This window comes from Plectropomus leopardus, chromosome 4 (genome assembly GCF_026936395.1).
Source record: "Plectropomus leopardus strain MGB_pleo_1.0 chromosome 4, ASM2693639v1, whole genome shotgun sequence".
In the NCBI taxonomy this organism is placed as follows: domain Eukaryota; kingdom Metazoa; phylum Chordata; class Actinopteri; order Perciformes; family Serranidae; genus Plectropomus; species Plectropomus leopardus.
The window spans coordinates 5,826,477-5,849,026 of NC_142179.1; the positions used below are offsets into that span (position 1 = coordinate 5,826,477).

At 38.3% G+C, this 22,550-nt stretch overlaps 1 protein-coding gene across 1 annotated transcript in view; it reads right to left on the minus strand.

Moving 5' to 3' along the window:
• The window catches only part of smarca2 (SWI/SNF related BAF chromatin remodeling complex subunit ATPase 2), a 58,497-nt gene that overhangs the window by 16,948 nt on the left and 18,999 nt on the right, over positions 1–22,550 (minus strand). Inside the window, exons 16-28 of the mRNA XM_042489023.2 lie at positions 19,747–19,910; positions 16,998–17,064; positions 16,782–16,892; positions 13,518–13,760; positions 12,097–12,210; positions 9,937–10,041; positions 8,233–8,319; positions 7,680–7,726; positions 7,201–7,367; positions 5,359–5,522; positions 4,952–5,179; positions 4,156–4,233; positions 1,829–2,047 (exon numbers count right to left, since the gene is read on the minus strand). Of these exons, the coding sequence (XP_042344957.1) occupies positions 1,829–2,047; positions 4,156–4,233; positions 4,952–5,179; positions 5,359–5,522; positions 7,201–7,367; positions 7,680–7,726; positions 8,233–8,319; positions 9,937–10,041; positions 12,097–12,210; positions 13,518–13,760; positions 16,782–16,892; positions 16,998–17,064; positions 19,747–19,910 (1,794 nt within the window). The remainder of the gene's footprint in view (positions 1–1,828; positions 2,048–4,155; positions 4,234–4,951; positions 5,180–5,358; positions 5,523–7,200; positions 7,368–7,679; positions 7,727–8,232; positions 8,320–9,936; positions 10,042–12,096; positions 12,211–13,517; positions 13,761–16,781; positions 16,893–16,997; positions 17,065–19,746; positions 19,911–22,550) is intronic.

A 22,550-nucleotide genomic window follows, 5' to 3' on the forward strand; every position in this document is an offset into this window, starting at 1 on the left:
TGAACTAAAGCTAATATCAAGTTTAAACATACTGTCACCTCAGTCTAAAAGTTTCTTACTTCTATTCTTTTTTTCCCTAAAACACCTGAGCCACAGTCAATAAATAGATGTGCCAGGACTGAGAGGTCTCTCCAGGGGAGCGTGTCACTGCTCATCAGGTGTGAATCACTGAGCGTCTTCTGCATCTGACTAAGATCAACTTTTAGAGTAAATCCAGTCCTGATTTGCTGACAGTGAATATTAATTTTGCTTGTTGCATAAAATTATTTAGTTATAACAAATCTCAAAGTCATGTTTTCAGTTTGCATTTCTGCAAAGTTTGATATGTACTAAAAACTCCAGTGCACAGCTGTTTAAGGATATAACTGAGCCTTTAAAAAAATGACCCTTGGGGTGTTCGGTGGCTCAGGGGACAAAGCAGGCGCCCCATAAATAAAGGCAGCGTCCTTGCTGCAGCGGCCGCTGGTTCAATTCCAGCTCTCGGCCCTTTGCTGCATGTCAACCCCTCTCTCTCCCCCTTTCACGCTATTGATCTTCTGTCCTACCTAATATAGGCAAAAATCCCAAAAATAATCTTAAAAAAAAATTAAACATGACTGACTTTTGTTTTAAGGTTCATGTCTTCAGAAACAAATGGGCTTTAGGCTGAGAGCCAAAGACAAGGTAGGGGAGTCAGAAAGTACTGAGATACGGACGAACACAATGTTGATTTTTGTGTATTCATGGGATTGAAATGAAGAAAAATGAACAAGTTACTTGTGAGTGATGAAAAACCTGATTTATGATTTGGCAGTGTGAACATAAAACACAAAAAGAAATAGATTCTTTGTTTAGGACAAAAGAAAGTAAACTGCAGAGTTAATGATAATAACGAAATGAAATATTAGACTGTAATGTACACCGGTTTAGTAAGTAAACAAGTGTGGCATTTGTACGAGTGCAGAAAGTTCATGTTAATTAAATCGGTCAGTGTGTAACAAAAGACTGCGAAACGAACTACAGTGAAGAAAAAAATAATCTTTTCCAACAGCTCTGCAGCCACTTCAGTTTGTTTTTTCATTACTCTTTCTGCCTTTGAGTTTTTTTCGTCTGAATGTCACACGTCTTAAAAACATCTTAAGTTGGTCAATCATGTTTGCCAGCAAATCCAAAACTGTCATCCGTCATCAAAGTTTTCATAACAGGTTTGTTTTTCTGTCAAAAGCTTTTAGAAAGCTTTTTTGACCAAGAATCGTTGAAGAAAATGTGGCAGCGGGACACAACCACAACAAGAGTGGAGCGCAGCGCCAGCGTAATTTCATGACTCAGATGGCTCACTTCTAACAGGTCAGATAGTGATATTCAGGTTGATGATGATGATGACAGGAAGGAGAATGAGGGAAAGAGGAGAAAGCCAAAGTGTCGAGGCAGAAACGGAGGACAGCTCAGCCCCTTCGTGTAACCGTGGTGCCAAATGCAAGACAGCTAGGGAGGTTAAGTGTCTTTTGTCTTGTATTGAAAATATTCACAACAAATAGAACAAAAAAATGCAGTTCTCCTCTGTGTGACTTTTTTGTTGTGTGACGGATTAAAAAAACGCATCCCAAAAAAACTGGACTCAGTGTGCAAAGGCCTAGACTCAGTAGATGATACTGCAGTTATATAAATATCTATTTTGTTGGTTAACAAATCATGTCAGTTGCATTTATCGCTGCATTTGTTATTTTTTGTGCTAAAAAAAGATTATATTGTATGTCATCGATTGAGATATATATATATATATATATATATATATATACACACATATATATATACTGTATATATATATATATATATAGTCAGACTTTACCCGCAGCCACTGTTTTTCAGTCAGCGTGTCGCTGTAGTCCACGTCACGACGACAGCGTGATCCCCGTCCGAACATCTTCTCCTCCTCCTCTTCATATGTGAGACGTTCGACCTCAGCTTCGTCTTTGATGATCCAAGAAGGCAGCTCGTCCTCCTCCATGAGACGAGGCTTACGCTTCGGATTCCTGGCGTCCTCCCGGCGTCTGTCCATGTCCATACGCTAACAGAGGACAAGAAACATCAAGTCAAACAACAGATGGTGACAAGATTCTTTGTTTCTTACTTAAAAAAAGAAACCCTTAGGCTGGATTTATACTGAAGTCAAAGGGGTCAACGGCAGTCCTTTAGGTTTTGATTTACAAATCAACATCAGATTTTTCCTGTTATCATCACAACATAACTACATGGATGATTCATATATAAGGCGTTATCAGGCTTAAATTATAATCCCAAATGTTCTGTGTTTCTTTCATTTTCTTTGTGTTAGAGAGCGACAATCAGCTCTACCTGTACTAAAATTACTGGAGAAGCCAGGTGACTATCTCACCTTATCTCTGAATAGGAGACTGTCATGGTTAACATCCTGTCATTCGTCTGATAGAAGGTGGAACTGCGTTACTAAAAAGGAGAGGGCCGTTCTTACTGCCCCAACATCGAGTTCTTTTGGATGGGCCTATGCCAGCTGTGACATAGACTCTTGACAGACTACTTCACCTGCAAAATGACCATTTGTAAATCAATAGACTGCTGTTACATGGACATGAATAAGTCATTTATAAGACTTATTCCAGTTATGTTTGTATTTGAGATATGGTGTTTACATGAGCACAGAGAAATCAGGTTATTTACATTCCAGGTATGTATCCACCCCAGCTTTTTTTAGAGTACTCCAGCTAGCATATTCTGGTTTCTCATAAACACAATATGCTGTTTACATGTTCAAACATATAATACAGAATACTCCAAAAGCCCCATCATAAGTGTGTTATTCATTTCCATGTAAACGTACTTAGTTACTCACTGCATGTTACCTTTAATTTCTGAAAATATTTATTTCTTATGTGCTTCCTCAGTGACAAAGAATACACAAAAGGAGTAAATTCTTCATGAATTTAAGTCATTGGGGACCATGTTTGCCGACAGAAAAACTGTATCAAAACATCCTTTAATAAACACACTACTCATGCAATACAATCCAAATCTCACTTATCCAGTCCCATACTCAGTGCATCTAATACACACGTGCATTTTGGCTAAAACATTACAACATTAAAAACTTGCGCCTTTAAGTAGCGTGCCCTGAGCGTGCCTGAGCATATGAATGCTCCGCTGAGCAGAATTGAAATGCACAGACGGACTCAGGCACGCTGCCAGGCCATGCACGAGACTATCTGTACAGAGGTATTTTAAATCATAATGTTTGTGCGAAAATGCATGTTTATGGAAAGCACTAAGCATGTGACTGGATAAATGAGACTTGGGTTATACTGCACAAGTAAAAAGTTTGCAAACCGATGTTTTGATACAGTAGCTTTGCTGTTGTTAAATGTGGACCCCCCATTACTACTCCAATGACTGTTTTTTCATTTATCTGCAACATGCAAGCAAAAGAAAGTTTTTCTCAAGAATGCAATGCAGCACGCGCTGAGTAATTGATAAACACATTGTCATTTTCTGGGTGAAGTATTAACTCATAATTGGAAATGCAGCTTTGGATTTGATAACACTGAATGAACCCTTGGACAAGGCCCGTTTGCAAGACATCAACCTGGTGCCAGCCCTATCCCGTGGCTTGCCTCCAGACGTTAATGAATATTTGATATGTTGCACTCAGTCACCATGGAGCAAGCCAACACGAGCTGGCTGAAATACAAAAAAATTGGCTACACCACCAGAATCCACTGCAGCTTGAGGTTGTGTAGTACCAAGTATTTAGACACAAACATTACACAACAAGCACTTGATTTTGAACTTCAGCTGGCGTTTAGCAAACCAACATCTGAGCCAAGAGGCCAAACAACTGTACTCAAACACAGAGAAGTGTCGTCTAAAACTGTAAAGTGGTGTACTGTGAGCACTGTATCCATGGCAATTTAGAAATGTACTATGCATGAAGGAGCATCAGGCTGGGGGACAGCTGCTGCCAAATCTGAAGGTGCCTGAGCAAATGATGACATTTAACCTGCATAATAGTCTCGACATGAAGGACAGCCTGTAATTATTTTGAGGATAGACGTATGAGAACCAGCTGCCAGCTTGTCAGATTGAAAGTTTTACTTTGCAATTTAAATGTCAATTAGATCTCACAAAAATGTGCACTTTTCTCACCATAAAGAGCTCAAATTCATCCTCATTGCGGGCTATCATCTGGTTAAGAGTTTCATCATCGGGTATCTCATCTTCTTCCTAAAGTTAAGAGTTCAAGAAAATCATGAGCAAACAAATTAGCAAATACCAATTAAATAGCAGAGATTACATTACAAATACAAGTGATACTGAAAGTGCAGGAGGGTTTACTGGCTGATCGTATCTAAGGAGATATTTCTGCAATAATTCAATCAAAAGCAACACTTATAATTTAACTAGAAAGGAAAATCCAATTAGAATCTCCTACAGTCATTATAGAAAAATATCTGATCAGGCATAACTTTACTTAGTCTTACTTTCAAGACAAATAAGAAAGCTTCTAAAATTAACCCTTTGAAACTGGAACAAATTGGCTTGATTTCTTTTAAAACACAGGCAAAAGGGAATGAGGAAACGACCCAAAAGTTTGCAAGAAACTGGTAGAGAGTGCAAGAAAGTTACCACAAAAAAGGAGAGTAAAAAAGAACAAACAAGGAAATGATTTGAAAAAAGTGCTACCCCCCCCCCAAAAAAAAATTCTTATTTGTAAATGTAAATCTATAATCACAATAATTATATGTGAAGTCTAGGTTTTTTTTTATTTATTTATTTTTTTTTTAATAGTTTTCAGAGTCTACTGGGTTTTTTTAAAGAAATTAAATAAAATTGCACACAGAGGTTTAAACACTTGTGATGAGCATCTGAACGCAGCACAAAAAAAAGTGGTGTCAATCCAGGTTTCAAAGGGTTAAATACAAGTTACAAACTCACAACATACCTCATTCTGCTCCTCGGTTTCTAAAATGGCCTGGAGGAAGGCACGGCGCTCGTGACTCGACGACTTCTGGTCGAACATGCCCGCCTGGATGACCTTCTGATCCACGTTGAGTTTGTATTTGGCAGCTGCCAAGATTTTCTCCTCCACACTGTTGACGGTGCAGAGACGAAGCACACGCACTTCGTTCTGCTGACCGATGCGGTGAGCCCGGTCCTGAGCCTGAAGGTCCTGGAGTCAGCAGAAATAAGAGAAACATGAGATCATTTCAGCCGCCTCAACATAAAAAAGGGAACATAAAATATCCTTAAATATCCCCTTAAATCTACTTTTGTTCGCATCTAACAAAACTGCAAAACCTGAGCACAAACACTCTCTCTGCAGTTATCATAATCAACTGGTGGAGGTACCTGGTGTGGGTTCCAGTCACTGTCAAAGATGACGACAGTGTCTGCAGCCTGCAGGTTGAGGCCGAGGCCGCCAGCTCTGGTACTGAGCAGGAAGATGAAGTACTGAGATCCTTCCTCGTTAAATTTCTTCAGCAGTGCTGCTCGGTCCTCGGATTTGGTGGTTCCTGAGAAAACCAAAGTACGATCATTTTGAAATGAAACGTCTGTCAAGTTATCTTTGAAAAGGCTGAACTCCTCTTGTGTGTTTCTCATCTACAGTGTACTGGAAGTCAAAATGTCACACGTACATTGTGCCTCATTTCTGACCAATTAAACTGTTTCAGAGGTGTCTGAAAAGGGCATGTAGCCACTCTATTAACCAGGGTTCAAACTGTAAAAAGACCACCCGGCAAGCAGTTTATGTATGACATTATGCTTCTAAATTATGCTTACTAAAGAGCCCATCTGTTGCATATCTGAGAAACGTCCATTTATGTAGTTGCTCTCTGAAAGCGCAGAGTGGAAGATGTAAGAGCTGATTTATGAAAATAGTGCTTTCAATCATTTCTGTCTTTGGTTATACACCAAAATACTAGATATGTTAATATCCATGAACATGTTCATCAGACTGTGTGCCCTTCAGCGTTTTGTAAGCCTCTTTCAAAATCCTGAATTACTGCCAAAAACATGCATAACACACTAAACTGTGAGTTACTGCAAGGTGGTGTGAGACTGGACTGTTTTCACTGCTGGAGAAAAGACATCCGTCTCGTCTGTCACTCACACACGGCAGTCGAGGAAGAGTGGAGTGAGAAATCACTTTGCACATTTTACTTTAGAGGAACACCGATTTATCTGTTTGGGCGATCATTCTTCTGCAGTAGGACATTTAGTTATTATATCAACCCTTAAAAATGCACCATCCATCAACCTCTGTTTTATTCTGTGACCAAAGGACCCAAAAATGAATACATAACATCTCCTCTAATAGGATTGTCTTTTGTTTGAGATGCTGAGTGCTGGTATCATGCTGAGCCTATGTGATGAGCCTAATCTGTAACCTCACTGTGACAGATTATTATTCTTTTAATCAATTTAAATTAGAAATGGGGAATTGATCTTTTTTAATACACCAAACACGTAAGGGGATAAAAGGATTACAAGAGCACAAAATCTGACTTTATCTCAGATCGTGATCATGTGTCTTGTTACAAAGATAAACTGGGAAAAAAGTCAGGCCGTCAGCATTAATGCGTTAACTGTGATGCGATTAAGGTCCGTAAATAATGCACATATATTTCTAAGCATTCTTCCTCTTCTTCTTCTTCTTATTGTTATTATTATTTCCCTTTTTATCTCTATATTTATATTTTTAATATTTCGCCTTTTTTTTTCTTTTTTTAACCTTTTGTCTTTGCCTTTTTGCTAAATGTTGGGTAAAATTTCTTGTTACTTGTGACTCATAAATTCTTTTTGACAAAAATCAAGCCAATTTGCTTTGGTTTCAAAGGGTTAAATTATTGATATGAAATTAATCAAGTTCAAGGCATCACTTGAAGTTGTCATAACAAGATCCTCACGAGCGACGAGGTACGACTCTGTTGGAGTTGTTGGAACTACAATAAAAGGTAAGGTAATAAGCTGTTTAACCCGACAACAGCTGAGCGAGGAGGACAAAACTCAGTAGAGTGCAGTAAGAGAAGGATCAGACTTTATTTTAGCTGATTAAATATATTGTCCCAAAACAGCTCAGGACATCACTATTAATAAAATCATTTAAGTCATACACATTATTTAAGATGTCATCACTTTTAATTTTGATGATAATAAAATGTTTAAATATAAGGAGACGTGTGAACTCACCGTCAAGACGTAAATACTGAAAGTTACGATAGCTGAAGTAGTCCTCCATGATTGTCATGAGAGTGGTCATTTGGCAGAACAGCAGGACTCTGTGATTGGTGGCCTGCAGCTTCGGCAGGATTCGATCCAGGAGCTCAAACTTCCCAGAGGCTCGATACAGATCAAGCCTGGTCGAAGGTAATGAGGCAAAACATGCAACACAAGTCATCATTACTCTCATATTGATTATTAAAGACAGTGGTTAAGGGTCTAAATTGGCACATTATTTCCTGACGCTCTGTTGTCACAGCAGCATGGATGGAACTGCCCATAAACATCATAGTTTACTGCTTGGTTAAATGTAACTGTGACCTTTTTCTACTGTTTCTGTAATAAGAGTCAATCAATCTGATATCTGTTACTTCCAACACTGTCTTGAATTGGTTGAAAGAAATACAGCAAAATTAGGTGTTTTTTGTTTTGTTTTTTGTCCATCTTACCCACTGATGAAGCCGTTAGGAAAGCCCAAGTGCTCGGCAAAAGATTCCTGAAAAGGAGAGCATTCATTGGTTTAAATAAAAAGAGAATATCAAACTAACGCCTATATTTAATTTGGCTATCCTGGGGATAGACTCCAAAGAAACGCTCAGTTACATTAAAAATGAAAGGTCAGGAACTTGTTCAAAAAGACTCACAGTTTCTTCTTCAATTAAATCTTAAGATAACAGTTAACCACATAAAAAGAGTTTTAACAGCTGATCTAGGAAACATATTCTTGTATAATGGCCTTAATTCAATCCAAGAACATAAACAATGAGACACCATCCCAGACATTACTGCATGCACAAAATGTTAAATAAAAGACATTTTGATTTAATAATAGAAAAAAACAACCCACTGAAAATAAAACCTACTCTATTGAAAGAAACAAGTATGCATTTGCTTAGAGCTACAGTGGGTAAATGACACAGACAGGCACAACTGGAAACCAGTGTCAGTATTCACACACTATTAACAGCCAGTGTCAGTGATGTTGGTGTTGGCAGCGCTCACCTCGATGTGCTGGAACATGTAGGGATGGTTGCAGATCTTCTTCAGCTGCATGATGGTGTTCATCAGGGTCTTTGCTCCTCCTTTACCCTGCAGAAAATTAGAACATGGACAAAAAAAAATGTAACGACACATCAAAAACATAATAATCTTCTGCTGGACTCGGAATGACTTGCCTGAGGGGATAATTTTTTAAAACCCACTTTTAAAGAACTGGTGGTTTTGACATCTTACCCCATTATGTGCAAGTGCTTAGCTCTTGGTTCATTTTGTTCTCTCTCTGTTTTTAAAAAATGTGTTTTTATTGTTCAGCATGTTGTACCTTTGTTTTGAAAGGTGCTTTATTAATCATTATCAAATATTCGTTATGTGAGTTTAAAACTGCAAAAAATGTTTTTTTTGGCCACAGCAGAAACAACTTGTGAACACGACATTGACATATTTTTTAAGTTGTTTCGGTGAACATGTTAGCAAACAGTTGCTTATTTGCATATCCAGCAGTTACGGAGCAATATAATCATTAATTTGGAGTTGTGTCCACCTGATGAATTTAAGTCCAATATTTACTCCCTTTTAGCTCTATTTTGGGCCTCTATCAACTCCTAAGAAAGAAAAAAAAAGTCTCACTGCTAAACACTTCTTCTTCTCCCGTGAACGTGTACAATGAGTTATTAGAGATATTTCTCTTTTAAAAGCTGCCTGCTGCAGCTGAAAATGACACTGAGATGAAAATAATTGTATGAAAATCGTGTGCAAGGAGCTTAAGCAAATACTACGTTATGAGGTCCCTAAAAGTTGTTCGGTGCTTCATCTATGTAAATTCTCTTATGAAAACGTTGCCAGGGATAGATATTTGATCAAAATACTGCTAGTAGAAAGCAAGAAAGCTATCACTAGTAACTGGTGTAAGAAAATACCAACAACAAAGGACCAATGACTAATAACTGGAAAAAATCTTCTCAACAGGAAAATTGTCATACATTCTGAGACTACAAGAGGCAAAACTAGAAAGAAAATGGGAAAAATGGACTCAAAAAGACAACACTGGACTAGACCAGTTTTTGTTTATTAAGTTTTGTCTTCAAGTGAAAAAAGACACTATGAGAGCAGGGAGTGAACCAAAGCAGTAAAGTTGTGGAGGGTACAGCTAAATAATGAACTGAAAGTGAAGTGCAGATTCAGGAGGCGATTCATCACCTGTGACACCTATCACATTGTCACATTGCTTTTATGTTGTCATTTGACAAATCATTATAAAAAATAGAAAATTTAGCTGCTTGAAGTGTTTTTATCAGCACCAAAAACCTCAGAAAAATGTAGTTTTGTCACAAACTGTTTTCAGTAACATATTAACGATTTGAGCGTTTGTCTGAACATATCAGATCTTAAGTTGTGTGTTCCAGTTTCTCACAAAACCTGGGCAGGGTGCGTCCCACTGTGGTTGAGAAAAAAGACTTCAAAAAGCATCGATGTAGCTTCAGAAGTTGAATAAAACCTACAACGTCCTCTTTATCTTTGACAGAAGCACAGAGCAACTGTAGCTTCAATTATACAAACATAATTGTCGGGATCCTCTGATGTGAAACAGCAGGAAACTGTGGACATCACTGAGCTCTGAGCTATACGGCTCAGTCTGTCAGTGTGTCACGCTGTGATACAACAAAGATGAGGCATGCAGTGAATTCACAGGGGTCTCAGTGTGTTTACCTTCTTATCTTTCTCTGAGCCGTCAGTGAGGAGGATGCCTTTCTGCATGTGGCGGTACAGAACCTTCTGTATGGCAGACATGTCACATTTCACCACGTACTCCACCTTTGTGAATGACAATAAAGACAATGGGTAAGTGAGACAGCCCATTCAGCGGAAAGGCTGTTTGTGTGTGTGTGTGAGTACACTTGATCTTGATACCACGAGGGGGAAAAAAACAGTAAGAGAGGAAATATAGAGCAAGAGAAGAGGAGAAAGGGCACACTACAGTACAGGTATCTTGTCTGCGACAATCTAGCCATAATTTGCATACAAAGTACAATCTCTCAAGGTGAAGTTCAGTCCATGCATTAAGACTTAAGACATTTTCTACGATCATGTTTCCCAAAATAGCACTCAAGAACAAGTGCACGCTGTTAAGACCTTATTAATGTTGGCTGTCCATGGTGCTGAAGATTAAACTGAATTCACTGTAAAGTATATTTTCATATGCAAATCAACCTCAACCTTAAGCTGTGCTATATTAAAAAAACAGATATCACAAAGAATCTGAGTAAACCGTACAAGGTGATGTTTTATACTTTATACTTGGATTTGTTTGGTTTGAAAATGAAGATTAATGTGCATGAAACTGTCCACAGCTTTCAGATTGATGCCTAGGGCTGGAATTTCAGTGGTGGGTTGTGGGTATTGCTCATAATTTCATTAAATCAATCAATCAGAACCAAAAGGAGAGAGCGCATTAGTCCAGTTTTAGCTGCTCTGCACTGGCTTCCTCTAACATTTAGAATTTAATTTAAGGTCCCTCTCCTTACATACAAAGCCCTAAATGTGATAGAACCGAGTTACACTGCTAAACCTCTTGCCATCACAAACACTGCGATCATCTGCAGCTGCTTTACTGGAGGTTCCCAAAAACAGCCAGAAGAAAATTGGGGATGCAGCGTTCTGGAAGTCCTGGAACGCACTGCCTATAGATATCAAAAAAGCCACCTTGCTAAATATTTTAAATTAAAAATAACATAAATAAGAAGTCTCATACTGCATTTTGTAGTCATTTACGGCATGTGGTGTTTCGCTGTAGGCGGGGTGAGGAGTGAAGGAGAGACAGACAGAGTGTTGGACAGTGTGACAGCTAACCTAAGACAAATGATCAAAGTGGGGTCAATATAACTCAGGACAAACAGTCCCAACTCTTTTGAGAAATGCCTTGATTGACCCAGATACTAGAGCCCGACCGAAATATCGGTCAGCCGATTTTATCTGCAGGTATTGGCCTATCACAGATATATCTGTCTCGGCTTATATGTTGTCTGATATGCACGTATGAAAAGTTTGTTTTTAACAGAATGATGCAGAAAAAGATGCTTAAAGTCATTTAGAATGATTAAATCCCCAGTACTATTTCAGGGCACTGATAGCATTTTTTATCGTTAAACTGTAAAATATCCTGCCTCCATTATTATCAGCCCAAAAAATATACTTTTGGCCAATGCTGATCTTTTGAGATCTTATTGGGACATCTCTACTTACCTTAACAATGCATCTAAGTTCATTCCTTACAAATAAGACTGCAGCTGGAGTCTAACCTGAGTTCATAAAAAGGCCATTGTGCTGCCCTGTTAAATGAATTTGTACCCCGGCCACAGAGAATACTAGATCCTCACGAGGAAGGAATGCATGCACATTATTTTCTTGCTTCTACACAACTCTGACACTGTTCTTAATTAATACCTTCAGGGAGAAAATTGCTCGCTTCAGCAGTTACAAGCCTACAGCCTTTAATAACGGCTGATGTAGTAAAGTAGTGTTCATTTCAAGGATGTCAAAGACTGTGCGACTGCAATTTTCATTTAAAGCGAGGCAACCTAAAAATGAAAACGCTTTTATTTGGATCAGCTGTACTTGACCATTAAATAAACAAGGTAATGACCTATGCTATTATGAAAACACTCCGCAGAAGTTACTGACCACGTAATGGAAAATATTTTTGGTAAGAGCGTGGCTCCTTATGCTTCATATAGAAAATATGTTCCTACTAATAGCTGTTTTATTTTTGCTAATATGTACTTGGAATATACTGATTTAATCAAAACAGTTGAGTGTAGTGCAGGGTTTCTACAAATATAATCAAATCAAAGTAGAATTGTCTGAGCTCACCTTCTCTGGCAGCTGAGACTCCACCTCTTTCTTCAGTCTGCGTAGCAGGAAGGGGCGGAGCACCTTATGCAAACGCCGGATAATCAGGATGGTCTCCTCCTCATTCAGGTCCACCTAAACAAGTCAAAGTATTTGCAATAAAACATCAAACAATGCTGATTTATGCATATAGGGCTGCAGGATTCAGCACCACACTGACAAGATTGTGACCTGCTAATGACTGCAGAATAACCTGATATTAAAATAGTGACACATAAAGGGATATAATTCACATCAGCAATTTGTGAGAGTGTCTGCATCCTGAGATTTCTTTGAGGTGGCATGGTGCTTTCTGTGGTCAGTGGTGAGCCTAGCCTGAAAAATGGTATCTATACGAAGCAATGTTCTTATATGATTGTCCCTGTTTTGTTTTTGTGTTATTCAAACACAAAATGAACATGATGTTTAGGAGGTGCAAGACACAGTCCTGCAGCCACTACTACCATTAATAGTGGGAGGTGTTAACACACAAAGAAGTGTAGCAAGCCAATCACTTTGAACTGCTGCTTGAACTGAATGATGGGACGACCCCACACAGAGACCAGACAAAAAAGATGGTTGCACATTCGAGACTCATCGTTAGTGCCGTTAGCTTCTTAACTATATGAAGTGTATGCTACTGTCACACTCAACACCCGTTCAAAGTTTAAAACTTTAGATGAAAAAAAAACAACTCCAGAATCGTCAAATAGTGGTATTGAACAGCCAAATCTGATTAAACTTGTAAATTCTGAGTCGGGTGCAGCCCTAGTTATACTAAACTTTTAATATATTCCCAGAAACGAAAGGTGCGATTACTGTGAAGGGGAGAGAAGTCCTCAGGGGAGCAGATCTGAAGACAGCTTTTATCAGCTTTCAGAAAATGTACAGCATATCAATCTTTAGCTAAAAAAAAAAAAAAGAAATGGGCCCAGGTATATGGTAAAATCATCTCAAAAACATTCATAAAAGTTATACATTTATACTATATGTTCTCTGGTTTCGAGTTTTTATGGTATAGATTTCTCTCTGTACTCCAAGGGAGTCAGAAGATAATTTTTAACATCCACAAGCTGCTTTGGGGACAGATAATCATTTTTATTCAGATGTTCTCTCAAGGTTTAGTTTTGTCTTGATAAACACATAATAGATTTGGTCTTCTCTGCTAATTAATTTCATGAAATAACCTCCTTTTGGAAAACTATTCATCGCTCTGCCTTTATAGCCTCAGAATGCTTTGTTGTTACTGTGATTCTGCTACTCAAGATTAATACCACATGTAAAAAATTAATTAAATGCTTTTGAAAACTATTTGATCTGTCTGACCCAAACCAACCTAAAACTGTCAATAATCCAACAAAATGTAACATTTAATAGTCCAGACTGTTTCTCCTCATACGCACCCTCTCTCCTGTCATGGCGAACGGCGCGTTGAACCACTGCTCGAAGGTGGTGCAGCTCTTAAAGATGGTGGGCAGGAGGAAGTTGAGCAGCGCCCACAGCTCGGGCAGCTTGTTCTGCAGTGGCGTGCCGGTGAGGAGGAGGCGGCGAGGAGCCACATAGTGGGTGTTCAACACCTGGGTCAGCTTACAGTGGTGGTTCTTCATGCGGTGACCCTCGTCCACAATCATGTACTTCCAACGAATCTGTGAGAGGAAGAAGACTTTTTAGATCCACGTTTCTATATTTTTGCAATAGTGAAAAAAACAAAACAAAAAAACAAGTCTAAGTTTGCATTTTAATTATGTTTTGATTGCAGAGGAGCTAAAGAGTGGCAGCAGAGAATCAAAGTTGAATTTCTTACTCTCAGTACCGGGGAAAACAACACTACTGCATACAAAAGAGAAGTTTCTTATTCCTTCGCTTATTTTAAATGCTTAAAATAAATGTTTTTCAACTGATACGAGCAAATTATTATGTACAACTTCTTTAATAAAACATTTTTCTTATTCCAAATGACTTTGGCTGCTTACTTGTAAGGCAAAGCTTTACTGTTGAAAATTGTTACTGTTGAAAAGCCACAAAAATCTTCAGAAATATAGTTATCTATGGGGCTATACAATTGCTAATTCTGTATAGTGACTTTGGGTATGTTTTAAACTTCACAGCTGATCAAGTTAATCAGAGGCCACCTTAGTTCACACCTTTGATCACAATGTATGTACAGCTCCCACTAGTGGAGAGTCTGATAAATTGCTACAAGCATACAAGTGACCTCAAAGTTAGCTCCTTGAAGTGCTTCACATCTGAAGTGAAATATGTTGCTTTATCTGTTTTTTTTTCCAAAAGCTTTGTTTCCATCAAGTAGCCTGGTTCAGTTCAGTCCTGTACACATTAGAAAATAATTTTAGTTTCCGATGTGAAAAGTTAAGATAAGATAATCCTTTTATAGTCTCACAACGGGGAAATTTGCATTGTTACAGCAGCAAGGGGATATCAAAGCAGGTATGTGAAAGATAAATAAAGCAAAAGAACAATATAAATAGTATAAAAAGACAGAACTCAACAGCAATTGCACATGGAAATAATAACCAAATTGCACACTGTTATATTGAAATAGCACAGGTTTTTAAGTCCACTCCGGTGTGTGTGTGTGTGTGTGTGTGTGTGTGTGGTCTACTGGGAGCAGTGCTGGCTCTACAGTCTGACAGCAGCAGTTGTGGATGATACCATGGACCTGTTCCTTAGTGTCCCCATTTTTCGTCACACCTCTGTTGGGGTACCTCACACACAGATCAGGTACCGAAAGGTTTTTTGGTCAAAAGACAATCATCACTCTTGCTCAGGGCTGCGTTGTAGCTGGTTTTGAAGGTCATGTAAACATTCTTCACAAGTTTTTCATATATGAATGAACTATAAGCGTAGAATGAAAGGATGTTTTGTTGCATCTAGCAAATCAGTTATAGATTGAGGGGGAAAAAAAGAACTCAACCTGTTTTTCAAAGGTTACTGCCGGCAGCTACTAGCAGCTTTTGAGTTGACATGTTTTCTTACATGTTACTTAATGCATTAATCAACGTTGTGAATAAATCAACACACATTAAATGTCAGTATGGCAACTTTGATCGTTTCATTTGTTTTTACGGTCTCTTTGGGACAGCATGCGCTTTAGTGATTATTGGATCTTTCACCATAAAAAATCATGTTTATGAATTTCTACTGGACTATGTAAACTGCAAAATCTATTTTCTCACTTTGAGAAGAAAAAACAAAACACATTGGTGCATTGTTATGGTGTGTTCCGACCAGATTACACCCCTGCTCTTGCCTGACAAGGACTCAATGCAAAAACCTGCTCTTTTTAACTATGCGATTGAGAGAGACTCTCACTCCAACCTGCTCTTTTTTGTTCAGAAAATGTCAGTGTACAACTGCGTTTTGTGGACTGGTGAAAAGTGCAGCAATAGCGGGATGGAGCGGTGAGTAACAGCAACTCCACCTACATTTAAGAGTACTGTCTACAGTGGAAACGCTGAATGATCCAGGGTCTAGGTACATGTCTGTTGGGATTACTGACGGTTCTAAATGCACTACACCTAAAGTTTTTGGTGGAAACAAGACTTAAAAGATAAATGATTGAAGTAGGCCTGTCCTCTGTACTGATTGTATGTACAAATTTACTATCGTGCAGTCAATAATAAAGCCTGAAGCCTTTAAGCTAAATGCCATATACATAGAATAATAATCAAATCCAACCTGGGCTTTGGGTCTTTATTAGAAATTAAAGTCTTTTATAAAGATGCAGACTTCTTAACATGTTCTTTAAAAAGCAACTGAAACTTTTGACCCTGTCAGAAGACCTTAAGTTTGAGCTGTACTTATTGTATCTGTGTTTGCTCTAATAATAAATCAAATATGACACTGATGTATGGATGAGCCAAGATGTCATCTGGCTGACAAAACTGAGGCTCTAGTTATCAGCTCATTACACTCCAGCATTAAAACTAATTTAACTTTCTAGTCACATGAAAGTAAGGTGGCTAACGCAGCACTCTATCATCAAAACAGCATTACAAACATCAAACTTGCTCTTTCTGTGACATACTCTGAAGTTTGCACATTCATTTATTACAAGTCAGTTCAACTCCTGCAGTGGTCTGTTCTCAGGTCTCCCCGAAAAGTCAATAAATCAATTGCAGCTCACGCAGAGTGCTGCTGCTGCCATATTTTAAAAATGGAACATAAAAAAAGATCACGTGTTTTGAAGTTACACAATGGAGTCACGTTAGCCTGTGTGAGTCTAATGATCCTGCTACTCGTCTAACAAACTCTCAATGGAGTTGCAGGTGATTAGAGGGTCATGATGCTGCTGTGTGGCTCTATATGTCCCCGGTAGAGCCATCAGATCCATAGACTCTCTGCTTACTGGACCAAAAACTAAGATAAAGACCCATAATGAAGCTCCTCATGCAGTTTCAGTGCCAAGTTAACTCACTCTGGGTCTCAGATATTACAGCGCCAGCTGTGACTCACATTTATAGATCTTTACCAACAACCTGTTGATACTGCCACTTAAAACTTTGTAAACTTTTGAGTGAATAAAAGAGTATGTCTCTTTAAAATATGACACTGTGTGTATGTGTGTGTATGAAGTGTACAAAACAGCAATAGAGTGCAAGTAATAGAGGTGGATTAAACAGAGAGGACATAAATTTGATCTCCTTCACCTTCGCCAGTATGTGCTTGTCCTTGATGATGTACTCATAGGTGGTCAGCAAGACGTTGAACTTCCCACTGCGGAGTTGAGGCACCAGCCCACGCCGCAACACGGGGGTGCCCTTCGAGGGGGAGACACAAAGAAGAAAAACAACTTTCTGTTGTAATTTGGCCAAAAGAAATCAGGGGGAAAGAAAGATTTTTTTTTTTAAAAAAAAGACACTCACCTTATAAGCAATTTTGACCACAGAGGGTGCCCACTTGTCAAGTTCATAGACCCAGTTAGACAAAGTCCTGGAAAAAAAAAAAATTAAATGTAAGAAAATGGTTTGAATTTAGAGATTTTAAAGATATACTCCTTGCGGAGTTAGTAAAATTTAAATCAATTTTATTTGACCAGTTATTATTGTTATTATTATCATTATTTTTATTGTTGTACTTTTTTTATTCCTGTTATTGCTTTTACTTGTCTTTGTTTAATCTTTTTTTACATATTTATTTAGTCATTAATCTGGCTTTCATTTAACTATTTTATTGTTATTATACTTATATTTATTAAATCTAAAAAGCTATTAAATCTATTTTATTGTGGTCAATTTTTAGTTTTTAATTTAATCCGTTTTACTGAAATTGTGTGTGTTCTCAAATTGCTAACTTGTTTTTGTCTTATTTTTGTTGTTTTTACAATCTACTTTCTTCTTTTTATCTGCCTTTCAGTCATCTGTGAAGCACTTTGAACTGTTCTAACTTGGATGAAATTAGAATAAAGTTTGATAGACTGATAAAGAACAACTAAAAGAACCACACATTAAGAGGCAAAGTATCCACTGAAATGCCTCTCAACAAGGCTGAGACATAACTTGCTAGATAAACATCAGAAGAAGAAAAAAATCCCTTGCCTTGGCAGAGTGTGATATCTTCCCAAAGGGTTGAATGGATTGTAGCTCACAATGTGAGACTTTTTTTCAAAACTGGTTTTGTTTGTATTTAGGCCCCCCAGGCAGATCAATCTCTCTGCTCATTACCTTCAACTTCCCAACACACAACTACGAGTGAAAAAGGGTGAGTTTACGGCTTTCATCCACATTAGTTCACTGTGCAAATCAAAAGAGGCATTTAACACTGTGGCCCTGAGCTTAAAATTAAGCCACTGCTGTGTTTAGCTTTACTACAAAAAGCAGTGCACGCCCTCAGTGATGATGAAAAACAAGAGTGTTGTGGGGGAAAAACAAAAACAAAAAAGCCCATTGTTAATTCTAATCCTTTCAACACCCGCTCTTGTAAATAATCACAAAAAGAAAATTTTAATTGTGTGAAATGTGAAATTGGGAATTACAACACAATTTTTTCACACAAATGCAAAGCTGCTTACACCTGCGATGTTTAAAGGAGCTAAAAAGAACCCAGGAGCATTGACCTAATTGCATGGTTTTATTTTGGGGAGTGGGGTTGAAACTGCACCATGGTCCCTCTTGGGGAGGTGGTCTCCTGCTGCTTACTAAGTGAAGGTCAGAGGGGTTTGTGTTTGTTGAATTCGACGGGATTAATGGTGGGAACAACTGCTAGGGGAAATCACACATTTTGACATTTAAATGAATGATTGCAGACATGTTATTTTAATCTCATGAAAACTTCAACAAAGTTTGGGAAAATCGAGCCATCATCACACTGCACTCTGCGCTGAAACACAAACTAGAAGCACTTTCATTCCTGTGCAATACTTTGTGCAATGTAAAACAATGAGATTCGGAGATTCCTTACCCTTCAAACAGAGGACGAGATCAGCTGTCATGTAACAGATGAGATAAATGATTGTGATTGAGATGTTATGCCATTGTTATTGTTTAGAAAGAGCTGCCGATGCATGTTTTGCATGTCACACTAGAGACAGGAGCTCATGTGTTAAAGGTCACGCCCATTATGCCTCTTTTGATTGCAGGATGCTGCGATGCAGTGCATAATCACACAGTGGAACAAAATGATGCTGTTGTCGTTTGGTTGATGAGGTGTGATTTAAAGGGGGGACGTTGTTGCGTTCTTTTAGCCTGATCTTTGAGTAAAAGCGGCTAATGTCGTATAGCAGTGTTAATAAAGCAAAACTTTTCTTTAATTGAGTTTTTTCATGGCTAATGTAACAGGTTTTACTTCCACAGAGGAAAATTCCTGATAAGGTGAAACAAGTTGAACATGTATTCAAATGTGTTTACTGGAAAAACTAAGTGGGGACCAAATCTCCTGATAAGCAGCCAAGAACTAACAAATCTACATACAGACACACACAAATGCTTACAGTCAGACAAAGTAGTACTGACCAGTAAGCAAGCGCCTGTGAGAGACAGACAAGCTACACAATATGAGGAATTGTTTGATTTCTCAGAGAGAAAGAGGCTTTAGGAATGAGGACTCTCATCTCCTCGGGATAATGGTACCTTAGAGGAACTTTCCCAACATTTTGATTAAGTGTTTCTTATCTTAAAAAATACTTATTTTCCCCAAAATAAGCTGCTGGGGAAAACAGTGGAAGGGTAATCTTATGAAACAGTAATGCCTGATAACAGCTTCAATAATTTCTATCATGGGATGCATAAAGGGAGTTGGTGAATTTGCATAAAGGGAGTTGGTGAATTTTCATGTTATTCATGTACGTCCAGCGCTATCTGAGCAGAGTGGTAACTCAAGGCTTTTTTTAAGAGACATTTGTGATTCGACACTCCCTGCAGGCAGACGAGTGTAAACGCCTGCAACTTTAATTTCATTTGAGCAAACAGGTGCATTCGTATCTTAATCAGTGTTGGGACTCTTGACTCCCCTGTCTTCCATTCCAGCTCTGTCTTGTGATTTAGACTAATGAGGTTGGAGTACTTCAATCTTAAATTATTTCCTGGAGTAATCTTAAAAATTATATCGGTCCCTCATTAGAAATCTTTTGGGGTGTCACAGCACCGCAGGATAAGAGCCGTGATGGATGACACTTACGAAAGAGGGACAATGATGAGAAAGGGACCGTTGATCCTCTTGTGCTCCATAAGGTAGGTGATTAGGGCGATGGTTTGGATGGTTTTTCCGAGGCCCATTTCATCAGCCAGGATGCCATTCAGATTGTTGTTGTAAAGGGACACCATCCACTCCAGCCCCTGGATCTAAACAACACAGAGAAATAACGGTATGTCTACAAATATGCTTACAGAGAAAATATCATTCACTCTGCCTGTAGAATTTCTTCTCCCCTTCAGTACATAAAGGACAAGAAAACTCAAAAACAGAGAGCGCTTTCGGCGGTGTTCAAGAAAATTATCAAGGAACATAACAAGTTGCATGACAAATTCTATTGCTGACTATTCTTTGTTTTAAAGGGCAGGCATGACGTTGTGAATACTAAATGGGGGAAAAAATCTCAGGCTCTCCTGGCATCTCAGACAGCTAATATGCAAACTAAAAACATACACATTGCATGTCACATCCTGCTCATTCTTGTTTAATCTCTCCTGTTGCTAGAAAATTGCTAGAAAAGAAAGCTCTAATTAATGTCTATTTCTATTATGGATTAATCTGCTGATTATTTTCTGGAATTAATGGTTTGGTCTATTGTTAGAAAAGGTGACATCTTCAAATAACTTTTATTCTGTCAACAAAGAGCAACAAAAGCAAACCCTCATGTCATTATAATAACCCTTACATAAAGAAATACATTTAAAGCTTTTCATATTTAGTGATTTGAGCATTGTGCCAAAATACCAACTGTATCACCAGCTGTGTGGCTCGCCTGCAGCCTGCAGAAAACAATCAGCTAACGAGAGTGCAGAGAAGAAAGACAGAGCACGAGGGCACTAACCTACAAAGAGGGGGAACCGCCAACCAATTACAAGCTGTATGTTGGTTAACGAACTGTCTGACAGCAGAGCTAATTCCACAAAAATAAAGGCTGGTGGAGGGTAAAATTAATAAGAAATAATAAACCATCCTATATTTGTTACACAGACCGCTGTGGGCACAGCAGACCATTGATCCAATTATTGTACAGCTGACATCTCTTCAATTTCCCCAAGGAGCTGCTACAATATCTCATTTAAAGCCTGGCACATCATAAATCAGAGGAGTGCTCTGACTGCAATCCAGAGAAAAGAACTGTTAACAGTGTCCAACTGCCAGCTCCGTATCTCTCGTAATAAACTTCTTCTAAATCTTTTACTGCCATCCACACTCTCTACAAGAAAAACGAGATAATGGTGTCACACCGGAAAACAACGTGGTAGCACTGTTATGAGCAAACAATGGTCTTAACACTTGATCATGATGATTCCGCATTCAGCTGCTTTGCAGTAGATATGTTTGACAACTTTTGTACAAATCTACTTACCATGAGAAGAGGTTAAAGGATTGCACAATTAATTAAATTAATATGAAACTACTTTGATAAGTAAAACCTAATTGGCCCCAGCTTCTAAAAGACTGTACAAGGCATTCAAAGATTTCACAATGGGCTCTTAGAACTTAATCAAGAACAAAATACAATACAATAAAGTATATATTCACATTTTTTTAAAAAAACAAAACAATACACTCAAATGCAGATATGAACATATTGACAGTTATCCGTCACTGTCAGGGTTTCCCACGCGTTCATTTATGTCTGGCAGCCCGCCATGATTAAAATAAGTGCCACAAGAAATAGATGTTTTATTTTTGAAGCTAGACTACAAACAGTAAGTCCAAAGATTTAGTGTTTTTTGGTGCAAAAGTCACTGTTTTTGTATTCCAGTTCAGTGCTTTCTTTCTGAGTCATGGTGGAGAGTTCGTAGCACCACACCAAAATTGGGACTAAAATCCCTTTAGGGCCCTGATCAGACAGAGTGCATTTTAGCAGCACAGAACAGCTTTTCGTTACCATCTTTTTGTGAATGACCGTTTAACATAGAACACCCTCATTAAACCACATCATCATAATAAATCCTTCACTGAAACAGCAACAAATAATGTGCAAGTTCAAAAACAGCAACTAAATTTTTCAACACACCAAGGTAACTACGACAAATCAGACTATCTGGTCGTGGAGCGGTTTGGCCATTCAGCAGCAAGGACCAAGACAAGCTGTCCAAGCACAGCTGGGAGGCTCTACTACCTCAAGCTAAAAGATTCTCCTGCTCACAAATTTCTTTCTGCTAAGGTCGAACAAATTTAAACATCTTGCTCACTAATGAAAGAAACACTTTCAAAACCCTCAAACACAGTTTGACATCATAGCACAATGTTGCAAGATGCACAAAATACTGAAGAACCCGTGGTTCTATATGTTTTCTCTCCCCTAAAATTAGATATGTATTTAATATTACTGCTATTTAATGAATGGCAAATGGGCTGAATGTTTTTGTTTGTCTCTTTGATAAATGACTGTTATTTGTAACATGCAACTGCCACTTCATCTTTGGTTATAAGTTGCAGGACATTCAGAATCCAAGATTTGAGAAAAGGCTCCAAAACGCATTCATGAGTCATGTTTGTGGGAAAATTCGAACCCAGAAAAATACACAATAAGAAATGATAAGGGAAAATGAATATGTAAATTGATTTGCTTCTTGCGGTGAAAAGGTTGTGTGGCAGAAAGGTGATAAACATTACATTTGGAACTCATTTAAAAAGACAATGTGGATTAAAACCAGTCACAACATGAAATAACAAATGTTTGGTAAAAAATAGCAAAAGCTGTCTGCGAAAGAAAAGGGAATACAAGTGTGTGTGCGTCTGTGTGTGTGTGTGTGTGTGTGTGTGTGTGTGTGTGTGTG